Source organism: Python bivittatus, unplaced genomic scaffold, assembly GCF_059951505.1.
Source record: "Python bivittatus isolate LINGU-HERP-01145 unplaced genomic scaffold, Pbiv_v1 ctg000350_np1212, whole genome shotgun sequence".
Taxonomy (NCBI): Eukaryota; Metazoa; Chordata; class Lepidosauria; order Squamata; family Pythonidae; genus Python; species Python bivittatus.
The window spans coordinates 43,843,510-43,858,797 of record NW_028277074.1 but is presented as its reverse complement, the minus strand read 5'-3'; the positions used below and the strand labels follow the sequence as shown (position 1 = coordinate 43,858,797).

At 36.1% G+C, this 15,288-nt stretch overlaps 1 protein-coding gene across 2 annotated transcripts in view; it reads left to right on the top strand.

Moving 5' to 3' along the window:
• Positions 1-15,011, top strand: part of LONRF2 (LON peptidase N-terminal domain and ring finger 2) — a 43,868-nt gene extending 28,857 nt beyond the window's left edge. Inside the window, exons 9-12 of one of the 2 annotated variants that reach the window (XM_025170655.2) lie at positions 196-354; positions 1,211-1,373; positions 2,622-2,771; positions 14,211-15,011. In XM_025170655.2, coding sequence (XP_025026423.2) covers positions 196-354; positions 1,211-1,373; positions 2,622-2,771; positions 14,211-14,237 — 499 coding nt within the window. In that variant the 3' untranslated portion in view covers positions 14,238-15,011. The other variant, XM_007434413.3, reaches the window with a different exon arrangement.
• The last annotated feature ends 277 nt before the right edge of the window (positions 15,012-15,288 follow it).

The window sequence follows — 15,288 nt, the reverse complement described above, 5'->3', positions numbered from 1 at the left end:
AGCATGGCCTTTGCTAGGTTTAGATTGTCTTCTGTTGTGTTTGTCAGTAACAGAAGAGAGAGCCTGAGAAGCTGAGTGAAAACCCGAGTACAATGAAGCTTATTTCATGAGTAGTTTCAAACATGGATTTCAGTTATTTGTTTTAACAGATATTGACCTGCATAAACATAAAAGTCATTCTTCCTTCTCTTATAGCCTGAATAAAGATGTTCCCATTTTTGTGTGTACCATGGCTTTCCCTACCATCCCTTGTCCTCTTCATGTCTTTGAGCCCCGTTATCGATTAATGATAAGAAGATGCATGGAAACGGGCACTAAACAATTTGGCATGTGTTTAACTGATGAACTGAAAGGGTAAGCTAAGGATTTGGAACTCCTTTATAAAATACTACATTTCTGGGGGGGAAAGTGGTATGAGGGCTGTCAAATATGGAAATGTGTTCTCATCAGGGAGATGGGGGCTGCTGCTGCTTTGTAATGAAGAGCCATGCCCAGTGTTGGGGCATATGCCAAGATATAGCAGTTGGCTGATCAGTAACAATGTCATTGTAAACTTTCTATCAGGGAGAGGTATATAGTGCTTAGGGAAAAATCTGACGATCTAGAGAAGGCTTCCCAATTTGCTTTCCAGATATGTAGATCTTTGCTCCCCATATTCTTCTGGTTGGGAATTGAAATCCAGCTCATTTGAGGATATTAGATTGGGGGCGGGTGTAATGGTATGTGGGGATGACCTTGGAAGGTGGTGTGGGGAGAGATGCTGCCTAGAGAACAATCAGATAAGAGAGGACATAGCCTGCAGCTCCATAACAGGCAGAGAAAGAAACTTAGAAAGGAACCTCCCTAACTTCTCAGGCTGTAAAAGAGATGGCAGATTTGTACTATCAGACTTGCAAGATTCTGTTAATGTAGCCTTACAGTAAAGTAGAATTAGCTCATCTGGTTGTGTTTCCTGTCTGATCTACCTGGGAAGGCTGACAACAGGTAACCTAGATGCAGCATTCCAAAAACTCAAGCGATCATGGCTTTCTACAGAACTGGAACAAACAATATTCCTACAATCCCTTATATCTCATCTTACAATGTTAGGCCAAGTAATTCCTTTTACAACTTCATTCCAAATGTATTTAGGCAGGCTACGAGGAATCTGTAAGGCTCCTTCCTAAAATATATTTAGAACTACAGTCTTAATATGGCTTTGTCCCTTCAGGTTTGCAGATTACGGCTGCATGTTGGAGATCAGGAATGTGAAATTTTTCCCTGATGGGCGCTCGGTTGTTGATACAGTTGGTGTTCGGCGTTTTAGGGTTTTAAGTCATGGTCAGCGAGATGGATATAATACCGCAAACATTGAATATTTGGAAGATGAAAAGGTAACTTTTTAGCGTAGTAGTTTTCTGTTACCTCATCTATTGAAAATAAGTTTTGTCAGCTGTGTCTTGTCTCCTAAATTACACGACAACCTATAACCTAACTTTTTAAGGCTGGCTTTTGTGGTGTTCTACTTTAGCAGTGTGGTACAAATTAACTTTTCTTAACCCCAAAGCTGAAGTTATTTCCCTCCTTTTGCTTCCATTCCCTTACTAAAGTGATCAGCACTGAGCTCCTTTAATAACCCATCATTTTAAAATCAAAATAACATATTCAGAAGTTTTAAAGACTCAGATCAATACCAAGCTCCACCATGATTAAAAGTGTATTCCTGAAGATGTTTACTATGCAATTGTACAGCCACCACCTGTTCCAGGGTAGTGTTCAAAATAAGGAAATGGCATTACAGAAGCAAGGTCTATTGGAAGTTGGTATTCCACCCAAATTATTTTGTGTTTATATGTATCTTTGCACAGCCTGGAGATTTTTAGCTGTACATGTTAGGAATACCATTTTCTAATCTGCTTGCAAATTATATCAGATCTTTCAAATGTGTAGCAGCAACTCTCTTCTTTAACTGATGCAAAGGTATTAGCAAGCTCTATCAGATCACATGTTCCTTAAGCATGCTTTGGTCAGTGGCTTTTAATCCTATTAATTTATGTGATTGGTTTCTCTAAGAGTGTAATGTAAAGCAGCTCTTCAGAGAAATACACAAAGAATAGGCTGTCACCCACTCATTAAGGTTACAATTAAATGGGCTATCATTTAGATGAACAATGGTGTGATCCAGAGTTGGCAGCTTATTGTTATATCACAAATGTAATTCAAATATATTCAAAATAATTCAAATATATTTTTAAAAATCTGCAAATGATTTTTTAAAATTAGTCGGTTTTCACATCTGTACTGAAAAGTGCTAGATCCCAAACTCTCCTGCACTTTTCCACATCAATCTTTGACATTGATTATGAATATAATAAAACAATCTACTAAGTGATAAGTTGGCAAATTGCCCTTGTAATCAGCTGGTAACCCAATTTCACTATTATCCTGCTGAATACTGAACACCTGAAATTATCTGGGTTGCTTTCTTGGAATTCTAAGTGGATTCAAAAGGGAGGTAATTAAAAAAAGGCCCATGTTTAAGATATTTAAAAGTAACTTAAGTCTTTTTGAAATGGTATAAGCTTTTGTTATGATGTACATGACACACATTTGGATTTCATCCATTTTCATCACTCAACCAGGTTGACGGGGCAGAGTATGACGAGCTTGTCCGCATTCACGATTCCGTTTATGATCAAGCTGTTTCCTGGTTTACTTCTCTTAAAGACAATATGAAAGTACAAATTTTAAACCATTTTGGACCAATGCCAGGGAAAGAACGTGAGCCGCAGGTAAATATGAAGTTATCGATGAATGCTAAAAACTAACAAACTACAACAGTAAACACCACAGTGAAAAATCTGTGCAAACAATTTACATAAGGTGAATTAATTTAAAATCTGTTCAGCTAAAATGTTCATAAACTAATTTGTGTGAAAATGCAGATGCTACAAAGTTGTAAGAATGCAATTCCTTCAGAATGCTATGTCATCTTTTTTTATATATCCACTTATGGCTAGTTTTAAAAGGATTGCAGATTTAAGGGAAGGTGTGGAGGCAATTGGACCTTACTTTAGCTGGCCAGCGCCAGCCCAGCTGACCAGTCACGGCCTATATTCCCACTGCCAGTCTTACCAGTCATATCCCGTAGCTGTTCCAAGATTGCTGTAAGAGTGCACTTCGTTAATCCCAATTTGGAATGTTCAAAGCATTCCATGCACAAACCATTCTGTACACGGAACAGCTGTTTTCAAGTGGTCTGTAACAGAATTTAACCACGAATGTTCTGAATGTTTCAGTCCGTGCACAAAAACTAAACAGGGCTGTTTTGGTCTCGGTATGCCTGCTCTGGGCACGAGTGATTTGGAGGCGGAGGAGCAGGAAGACCCAAATGAAGTTGGCAGTGGCAAATGAGAGGAGAAAAGGAAGACCTCATTGCTCCTCTCTTCTCTCAATAGTTCCCAGTGCAGAATATCCCATTTGTTGCCAGTCTTCCACCTCCCTCCTTACCATTTGTCCACTTCTGCTGCTGGTGACATTTCATTGCAGCATATGCTGTTGGTTCACCTGTACCTGCCCCTCCCCCAGTATTCCCAGTCTCTTCCTTCCCTTCACCATCTGATGTCCCAGTATGCCATATTTCACCAGCCTACCCATTCACCCTCATTCTCCCAGTGCTTTCCCTTCCCTCCCTCCCTCTCTGCCCAGCTGCCTCTGATTTTGGGGGGGAGGATAGGTACATGTATAATTGTACTTACAACTGCTGCAAAGAAGATCAGAAGCCACTTTGTATCTTTTTTCTTTCTTTTCTATTTTTCATTTACTCTTTCTTTCTTCTTTCTTTCTTTCTTTCTTTCTTTCTTTCTTTCTTTCTTTCTTTCTTTCTCTCTCTCTCTCTCTCTCTCTCTCTCTCTCTCTCTCTCTCTCTCTCTCTTTCTATCTTGCACTTTTAACTCACTCTTTGATTTCTTTCTTTTTCTTTTTTTCTTCCTTAGTCAGTATTAGTTTGTCTTAGTTTTTACTTTTGTTTTTCAAACTTTTAATAAAATTATGTAGGAAATTACAGACAACCACTGGCAAGCAGTTTGCTGTGTTGTGTGAACACAGTATAGGGGGTTCTCAACAGTTTAACCCCTTCGCTGGTCAAAATTTAAGAATAAGAACTATCTTTCACAGCATGATAGTTATAAAACTATCATTGTAAAACTCTGCTGGTAGGAATCCATCATTTGGTTTTCAGACACACACAACTCCTGAAAATATATTGGTGGCTGCTATTTAAAATCTGCCCTGTTCTCATTTGCTTCTAGGTTTAGAAAGATCAATCCCAGTTACATTAATCTAATTATATTTTTATTTTTCAAATCATATTTTGGGCTACTGTAAGATGCACTGTCTTCCCTATTGGAACCATAGTTCCATTTCAGTTTGTTCACATAGACTGATATTTGTTTTTACAGGAGCATTTGGACAAATTGTGTATTAACAGCTTAGATTTAGTTTTGTTTCCTTGGTTGCATTTACCTTTTCTTAGACTGTGAGTCATACTTTTATGTTACAGTGTATGATGAAATTACTCCCTTAAAACCAATAAGGACAGCTCTGTGAAAATAGTAATATAGATCTTATTTTAATGTTGTATTTCTACCTTATTTGTTTCTCTAAATTGATTGTATTTCTATGGCCTTTCAGTCCCTTTAAAATGAAGTTATACCCAAAATCAAGGGTAAAAAATCTCATTTGAGGTAGGGGCTGTGCTGTTATTTTTGTTGGCCAAGAGTTTTAGGGAGGAGAACAATTATGTGGTTCCAGATAAACAGGGTGATTGTGTTTAGGGTTTTTAATTCCATTGGGGGATTTAGTCACTTCAAGGGTGTTTAATGTTTCTGAAGCTTCAGGTTTTCATACTGGGGATCTGCAGGAAATTACACTCATAAAGTTCGATGGTTTGCTATTGAATTTTGGCATGCATCATCCATGGGGCTATCTGGGAGCACAAAAATGGGGTTTGGAATGTTGTTGTCGTCTATCTTTGTTCTGTTGTTTTTAGGTTGATATTTTTCTCTTGTTAGAAAATATCAAGATAATAACAAAAACTTTTGAAAATGTTTGGGACAGCCTTACTATATAAAATAGGGAGAAAACCTGTGGCGCTCTAGCTATTGCTGGACTGCAATTCTCAGCATTCCCCTAAAGTGGCTGAAGCTACTGGGAGTGATGGACCAGCAGCATCTGGAGGGGCTGCAGGTCCACTGCAGAAATATGCTGTGGGTGAACCAAGAACTATTTTCAGCCTCTGCATTCTGTGAACAGCACAGAGTGTTGTCTTAGATTTTCTTACAGCTATTAGATGGCATTCTATCTGCTTGAATTATGTTATTAAAAAAAGGTGATATATTAATATTTATTTTACAGAGTAATCCCAGTGGTCCAGCTTGGTACTGGTGGCTGTTGGCAGTATTGCCACTAGAGAACAGGGCCCAGTTGGCCATTCTTGCCATGACTTCACTTAAAGATCGTCTCGTTGCCATTCGCCGTGTATTAATATTTGTGACACGCAAAAGACCCAGATGACACAGTCTTATTTGTGAAGAAACACTGAAAACAACTGGTTTCTAATGCTAATAAGAAAACAGTTGGTAACTGAACAGTTCTTCCCTCTGCTCATCTAAGCATTCGTTCTTCTTTGCACACTCTGGACCCAATAGTTAATCAAGTATTCTGTGCCTCTTGTCCTGGAATAATCTGAGCCTCTTGGAAGTTGTGCCACAACTGCAACATAGTGTACAGTAGTTGCAGGCATCAACTGAGTACATAATCGCCATCTACTTATCAAGATGAGACAACTGAGTCAGAAGCACTAAAATGTCTACAAATCCCCAGCTGACATTTTTATTTCTTTGTAGCAAGGAAACAGAACTTGGAGTAGTGGATTAGAAACTGAGAATATGTATTGTTAGAATATTCCTTATGGTAGCCAATTGAAGAGAAATTGTCAAATGTTCCTCTGAAAGAATGCACCGAGAGCAACATTTTATCTGGAACGTGTGGACAAAAGTATCGGAAGCAAATGGGGTTGCCAGGATAAAATGCTCCACTTCCAAAGAAACTGTCCTAAAGAGCATCCAATGAACAGCTTTGCGGCTGATTATAAACCAATTCCTTGTGTTTGTAATTTGCATGCTGTATGTATTGAGAAGAATGTTTCAAAATATATCCAAGAAGGTTGAGTCATTCTTCCCTCCCAAGCCCCCTTCCCTTCAGAATGACATCAGGAACCTACAATAAGGAAAGAGCTACTTGTGGACAGCCTTGTAGTTGGGACATGGAACTAACAGCCTCCCATAGTGGACATAAGTGTGTCTTAGGGAGAGCTTCTCTCTGCCATTACAATACTTGAGATTGTGAAGCTCCGTGGCTGGATCATGGCCAGCATGTTTAGTGTATATCTACACGGTTAATTTCAAGCTCTTCAGTGATTATCTTACTAAAGGCTGTTGAAAAAATGAATCACTGTTTCAATTTTATCCTTCTAGTTTTGTCTGGAAGTGACACTTAGGTAAAATCCATCTTTACTCACAACTGCCATACCAGCCTAATAGGTTCTTCTGAGAAAACATAGTTCCATATACTTTTGAAAACCAAAACCTTAATATTACTTGTTATGTACCGAATACTGTTCGTGCTTGAAGTTCTTGCTGACATGAGAGGAGACACAAATGGAACCCTGTACTGCAAATTTCAATGCAAGTTTAAATGAGATGTAAATATATCTGTATTTTGATGTCTTCATATGTGTTGTTAACCTTTTAAAAATGGTTGAATTATTGGAAATAGTTTAGTAGTTTAGTTGTAAACATGAAACAGCAAAACAGTATTGCTAATTCAAACTGCTGGGATCTCTGAATTTCCAGAAACAATTGAACAGGAAGTGAAAATAGTAGAGGTTGAAGTTTCAGAACATAGAGCAAAGACAAGGCAAGCTAAGAGATACTGGTTGTAAAAAAACATTAATCTGGCAAGAAAATAATGACAATACCAAAATATTTCGAAAGTGCCTCCTTTATGAATTAGAAACAGCATGTGCTCTTTGGACAAAGGCATAAAAATTTCAAATGTATACAGAAAGTATAATCATCTGAAAGACTGATTTCAGTAAGTGCTATAATTGTGCGGTATTAGAAGATCGTCTAAAGAATCTTGACTGGAGTGGACAGCAGTTTCCTAAGACGTGATCAACACAGCCTGAATGTACTGTAATTGCTTCTTCTTTGAATTCACCTTTTGTAGTTAAGTATTGACCTGTGACTGCTCTTTTAATTGTAAACTCTGCAACTTGCAAATGAAGCTCTAATAATTTCTGCCATAGCCTTCCTGCAAGTTCTAATACCTTTTACCAGAGTTTGTAGATTCTCTTTCAAGTATTTTTAGGAAGCTTGTTCCTGGCTGACCTTGGTTGATCTTGAATGCTAATCAAGGTCAATCCTCATTACTACTTGGATGGGGGACAACTAGGAGCTCTAAGGCTGTAGGTGAGACCAGGAAATTTTTAAAAAAAAAAAAAACTGCCAGAAGGAGGCCATGGCAAATCACTTCTGTATCACGCCAAGAGCACCGCATGAATTTCTCCAGGTAGTCCCCAGGAGTCAAGCATGACTCAAAGGCGACATTACCTGTTTTAGCATTAAAGCCAGAGAGAAGGAGGGTCTCACTCTGTTCTCCTTTCTATCCGTTCCCTGGGTGCTATCACACTTTCCTTCAGCACAGCTGTCTTCCTGTTCATTCACTGGACTTTAAAAGCTTCCAAGTTTTATCAAGAAAGAGGTTTTTCAAAATGAGCCTCATCACTTTTTTTCAGGGAACTTGGACCCCCTTCATTATTTTTCACAGTATTTGTAGCTGTGATTGCTTTGAATGTCTCTGGCAGGATTTGGTTTACCTCTTGTTTTTCCCTTTCCCTTTTCTGTTTTCTTCTGTTACTAATTGAAGTTTCAGAGCAATTCAGCATAAGTACAAACTCATTTGTTCCTAAGTTACTGTTTTGGCGCTTCCCATTTTTGAGGCAGAATCCTCTGTACTATCCCTGGGGTTCCCATCTGATGCTGTCTTTTGGATGAGGAATTTTACGGCCATCTTCAACTTGGTATGATTACCCTTTAAAATCAAAAGCCAGGCTGGCGACTCTTTCAACCATCAGAACTTGGTCACCTCAGCAGATGCATTAGCACATGTATGTGATGAAAGCCAGAATTTTAAGATCCTTTTATTTCTCTTAGGCTGATCAATCTGGCAACCTTTAGGCAACTGAGGATTACAATACCCTCATTGTCTAAAGTGCTTTGCAGAAAAATATTCAGGACATAATTTTATAGGGCTGAAAAGGTATCCCAGCCACTCCTATAAAAAGCAAACATGCAAAAACCTGAACCCCCTAATAGGTCTGCTTCCAAATAATAGGTGAAGCTTAACCTTTTTTAATTTCACAACTCATATAAATTATTTGCTACAGTGGCCTTTATCTACTGTTTTCAAATATCCCTTTTTCCTTTCAGTTGCTAAGGGTGCTTTGTGATTCCGGTAAGCTGATAATCAGCAGATTTCTGCTCTTTTGATTCATGCTGCAGTTAATTTTCAACGAAAAGGAATAAGATTTGGTCAGAAAATTGTATGCATTAGTCATACAACGCCTTGCGTAACCGAAGGCCTGGTGTTTGGTAGCGCCTTAATTTTGCAGCACTAGAATGATTGTATCAACAAAGCACCATAAAAACAAAAATCTGGAGCTTATGACCAGTTTTAAAAAAATATTTAATGTAGATAAAACTTGAAGCAAATATCCTTACGTTTTGAAACTAGTTGACGTGTGTATGTGGATAAGTGTACATGGTTGTACATATGTGTAAATATAAATTATTCCTCATTTTTTATACTTAGTAAAACAAAAGTCAGGTAGGTGTTACAGCTATGTTTGGCACTTCGTTGCATAAAACCAAACTTTTTTTAAAAAAATTGCTGCAATGTTCTTTTTGTGTATATTTGGAATATCCATGGGAAAATGTATTTATGTGACATTTCAAATAAATAATTTCTGTTTGCCATTGTTGTATGTAATTTTACTAACTACAAAGCAGAATTTTATCAGAAGTCAAATGTATATATCTCTTGAGAGAATCTGGCTTTACTTTTTCAAGTCGCTGAAACTTAGCTACATCCAATATTAGTCTTACATTCTTCATTGCTTAGTTGGTGTTTGTACATGTATATTAATGCAAGGCATTATCTGAGATTAAGAGCGGCAGGAATAGCTTCTTAAATCTCTGCCTTTCAGGCTTTTTCTCTTCAAAAGTGCACTACCCTTTCCCCAGCTGTTTTCTTTCCTTCCAGGACAGGAGGAAACATTAGCAAGCCCTTTCACTACTTTTTGCTCTGTTCCACATTAAAAGAAAATGTAATTCAATAATGCTTCCTGTAGTCTAATCTCTAAAGAATGTACTTGCTACTAGTTACACATGTTTTAGTTGCCTGTCACGTTTTATCTCCACAACAGCCTAACAGAAACTAGTTTTAACGTTGTTGGAAGGGTTTAACAAGTAGCATTTGATAGCATAGTCTGGTGATATAATTACTACTGTGCTTAAATGGGACTTACTTTTCAGTTACAGTATTTATATATTTTATAAATGTTTATGTAAAGCACTGCAGCCTTAATAGACATTAATTTTCATTCGTGATGGATTTTTTTTATCACAGAGTATATTTTCACACAATATTTTGCAGAATGTAGAATCATCATCTAAAACAAATTTAAATGCTGATGGTCATTTAAAAGTTTTAGATGTTGCTAATAGGTTTGGAACAAATTATGCAATCAAAATATGTTTTAATTGGATATACTGATATTCATATATTAAACAATCCAAGAGCCAGTTTGGTGTAGTGGTTAAGGCACCGGGCTAGAAAGTGGGAGACTCTGAGTTCTAGTCCCGCCTTAAGCACCAAGCTACCTGGGTGACCTTGGGCCAGCCACTCTCTCTCAGCCCTAGGAAGCAGGCAATGGCAAACCACTTCCAAAATTTTGCCAAGAAAAATGCAGGGACTAGTCCAGGCAGTCACCAGGAATCAAAGCTGACTTGAAGGCATAAAAAAAAGGGAAAAAAAGACAATCCAAATTCCCTGTAGCATAAGAATTAAAAACAAAATGTAGGCTTATCATGTGAATAAGGATCAAAATTATATCCAACTATGCCGTGCAACCTTTAATGACAGAAATACTATAGAATTGGGACTCAAAGGGGTACCAAGCTCCTGTCATGATATTAAGGGGGACACATAATAACTAATTATGTCCATTATTATTTTTAGACATGAACACTGGGACTCCATAGAAAAACATAAGACGTAGGTCCAGTGATAATGCTGAAGATGAAAGTTAAAACCTAAGTCATTGAATGGTAACTGTAATTTAGATAAAACCTAAATCCTTCCCATAATTATTTTCTTAATTTCTCAATCTGCTTTAAATACTTTAAACTGATTAACATCATAACCCTTCAAAGTACATATCTTGAAATAATTCATTTTTATATTTGTCTTTCTGTGTAAGCTCATTTGGATGTTTCATAATTTATCTCAGCTGAGGTAAACAATTTGAAATATCTACCAGTACTGATGAAGAATTTTCCTGGAATAATTATTCCAAGATGTTTTTAAAAAATCAAATGCTAAGTAAAGTTCCAATTTGTACATATTTTCATGGATGCACTACAGCCTACAGGATGCATATGAGATTTATTTCAATTAATTGAGTAAGCAAATAATTTACCAAACTGTTGAACTATATCAATAAATGTTGGTACAGAGCATTCATAATTTTCATTAAGGTATCAATAACAAAAAATGTCAAATAATTTTTAAAAATGTGTTAACCTCCAGCGGCTTTTATGACCAGAATGTCTTGATTGTCAGATAAGACAGGACAATGATTCCAATATTAAAGAGAGAAAAGGACATCTTGTGAAGTTCCTCAAAACATCTTGGTAGGATCTTGATAAAAAAATAATTTGTAATAATCCTGGCAATCTACTGTCTTGATTATTGCAATTTGCTATACATGGGTTGCCCTAGAAGACCCTTGGGAACCGCAGCTGGTTCTGAATGTAGCGCAGGCAGTTATGACCGTGTCATGGTACGCTAATGTAACACCTCTGATTCATGAGCTGCCTACAGAAACCTGTAGGCTTCTGACTGCAATTCAAGGTTCTCATTGTCACCTATAAAGCCCTTCAGGGCATATGACCTGATTATTTGAGGGACTGCCTACCTCCTGTAGTTTCTGAGCTGCCACATACATTCTGAAAAAGTTGACATGCTCCAGGTCCCATAGATAAAACAGTGGTGGAACCTGGAAGCAGACCTTCACTGTCATGGCACCTGGCCTCTGGAAAAACATTCTCCCTGAGATGTATATGGCCCCACTGTTACCTTATTTAAATGATTTCTGAAGACTTGGCTGTTTCTCTAGGCCATAGGTTTGAAAGGAAGATGGACCTTTTGTGTGGTGTTTTGATTTTTAATTGTGGTTATTTTTCTGGACGCTACTTTCATGTTGTCTATTGTATTCATGTTTCTATTTACTTTGTAAGCTGCCCAGAGCTGTCATAGATTGGGGTGACCTATCTATATTTATAAATAAATATATAAATGAATATTAGAATTCCATATTATAATCCAATTATAAAAAAGGAAGAAAATTCATATTTTTGCTAAAAATTGCTCCAAAAATGTCAGCTGCACTCTGTCAAATACCTTTCCCATATTTAATGAAGCTGCTGCTGTTGCCAGTTTTTCTGAACATATATAAAAAAATATCAATAATCCAATAGTTGAGGCTTGTTGCCTTTTCATAAAACCAGACTAGATGGATGGATAATCAAAGGTAATGTCATCTGTAGGGTCCATGCTAGGGTTATCAGTATTTTGGCATTGAGGAAATTGGAATATAACTTGCAAAATCAGACTCCTTTACAAGCCTTCAAAATCAGAGTTATATAGGACTCATTAAAGGAAGTTAGAAAAACATTTTAAAAAGCATTATTACAAATGGCAAAAAAATATAGGAGTCAAAAAATCAGTGTATGATTCATACCACTCAATAGGATAACCATCAGCACCAGCTTTTCCTGCTTTCATAGATTTAATAGAATCTATTGTTTTCTGAAGAGATAAAGCTGAAGGCTGGCCATGTATATTCTTTCCAACAGCTATGTTATATTTTAAATGATTAATTTCTTCCCTCAGTATCATTTGACTTAGTATTATAAAAATGAGTACAAAAATTTAAAAATTCTGGTTTTTAAATCAGAGACATTATGTACTTTGTCCTGAGCATCCTTAGAAATATAAATTACATTCCTTTGTTGCTGTTTCAATCAAAAGAATTCAATCCAGTATTTATCAGGTCTTTCCACTCAGTCTCAGTTATCTTTGTTTTGCGTTATTCAATTAATACTACATATGAGATGCATAAAAGGAATTATGACCCAATTTGGAAACATAAAAAGTTTTATATGATTATCATATAATTATCTTGCATAAGGGATAGATTGATTATGTGGTATCAAGTCAGTGTCAACTCTTAGCAACCCTATGGATAGAGTTTCTCCATGACTTGCATATATATTCAATTTTATTTTTGAATTTATTGTTTAGATATTTTACTATTTTTCCATGAAGTATATGCAATAATACAACCATGAATACATAAATTCATAAACAGCCACTATGTTCATGGATTGTATGTTCATCATTTAAAAAAAAATATCTTTGCAATCTTGTTTAGCCTTTTTATAATTCATTTAAATACCATCTTGAAAAAGCAGGATGACTTTTTTCTATAATTGATAGCATTATTGGAACATGATTGGATATTCCTATAAAGCCAATGTCTCTATCAATTTAACCATTTTTCTGTCTAATTAACTAAGGATCAAGTTGGTAAAAAAATAACTTGGGAAAAATTCTGATATGGAATTGAAGAAAAAGTATATTCTTGCTATGAAGGATTTAAAAGTTAGAATTTTTTTTAAAAAGGTTTAATGCTTTGTCTAAAAATGACCTTGTATGTGTATGTATATACACACACATAATGACACATGCATAGATATATACACAGACATAATATGCTTTTGTCTTTTGTATATGTTTTCTTTGTGTATACTAAAGGAATAAAAAAAAGAATATTATGCAGAATGCAAAGAATGAATTTTTTGATACCTATATATTTATTTAAATATTCAGTTAACAAACACAGAGCCATGAATGGGACTTAAATGGTCAGATATGGTTCAGCATATGCAATATACAACTCTAGAAGCAAGAGGGAATACATACAAGTGTTTCATTAACTATAGAGAGGTTAAAAACAGTCTAGCCTTCTGCAGCCTAGTGCCCCCCAAATCACTTATCCTACATCTCCCAGGGTTCCTAACCAGCAGGAATGTAGATTATTGTAGCCTCAGCACAGAACGCCTACAATTATTTAACTGATTTTACACTATTTCCTTTGTCATAAGTCATCTCAAAAGATGGAACATATTTATTGACAAAACATTAAAATAACAATTAAAATGGATATTGTGTATGGAAGGCTCCAGTGAAGGAATAGTTTTTGGAAGCAATTCAAACATATCAAGGTCAGCACCACTCAAATGTGAGGTTGAATATTCAGGGAAGGCCCTTGTGCAGGTTAGCGACAGATGGTAGGGCATGGATTGCAGCACAAATAACAACTGAGTATATCTCTTTGGGAGATATGCAGATATAAAAATATTGAAATACTGACTCAATAATTAAAGGTGTTTCAGTATGTGTCTGTCTAATATACACACAATCAAGTATCCAACATTAATCTAAATTTCTGTGGATAAGCAGGTTGCAGTTCAAGATGAGTTCATGTAGGTTGACAAGTACATTGTGCTGTTCTTTATTTTGAGGCAAGTAATACAGAGCTGTGGGTATGCACTATGATGTTTTGCACATTAGTATTGTCAATAGTGCAAATACATATGTACAATCTTCTTTGAGTTTTAGTTCTGATATGTGTTTGTATTCAGTGCATGGTCTTCCTTGTTCACGATGAGCTTTAGAAGGCATTTAAACATACAAATAAGTATGATAGTTTGACTGGTTTATTGAGCATTTGCGTATGGGTAATATCTCTTCCTTTTCTGCAGGCAGCAACCACCTCTCCATCTGAGTAAAAAACTTCAACCAAAAACAACACACCAAAAAGCCAGAACCGTTGCTTCATTTTGTCAAGTAAGCAGAATGGCAGGATTTTTGAAAGTATTAAGAAAATCTCATAGGAATCCTTAAAATCTAAAGATAAATATTGTGAAGAAACCAGAACTTTTTTATTGGGACTTATGGGCAATGAACTAGAAAAGACATATGGCAGATTGATTTTGTATATGGTAACTGCGGCAAGACTATTGTATGCTCAATGATCAAAGAATAATGAAATTCCCACAGTGGAAGAATGGATTGCAAAAATGTCAGAACTCACTGAGATGGCAAAGCTGACCTGTTTGATCAGAGGAAAAAAAAAAATCTGAAAGACTGGAAACCTTAAATGAACTTTTTGCTGAAAGAAAAAAAAATTGTATCTTGATTTATGGGTTTGAGAATTAAAAAAGATGTAGACCAAGTGAGGAGTTGAAGGGATTTGTATAACATCTAAGAGGGAGGGAAGATTATAAGATTGTAATTATATGTTGAAGAGAAGGTTGGAAGTCATTATATTTTATAACTTTAGTTTTTCTTTTCTGTCTTTTTCTTTAGATTTGACTTTTACTGTATGTAAAATTCTCAATAAATATAAAGAAATAAAGAAAACCTCATAGGAATGAAAGTAAAGTTTGAGTTTGCATGCCTAGGCTTGCTTATCTTCAAACCTGGACTTTTAATGGTCAGAATAGGGGAGGTGTGAAGTGATAGCATTACTACAAAGAATAGTTTTTTGTCCTGTTACTGTATTGAATCAGCAATTGTATTTAAAGAATTGAAAATATTTCCCTATTAAAATAAGAAAAGAGAGGGAACTAATTACAAATTCTACTAAAATGATTTTCCAGAAAGTGAAGTAAAGCTGCATTCTCATTGTTTCCTATATGGATCTGTTTCAGTGTTACTATATTTTTAAAATCCCTTGACCAATTTTTTTGCAGTTTAGCTAGCTGGTAGTCAGCATGGACTGCCATCCAACTACTCTTTGGCTTTGGAGTGAAAACAAAGGGACCATAGGTCTTGCTC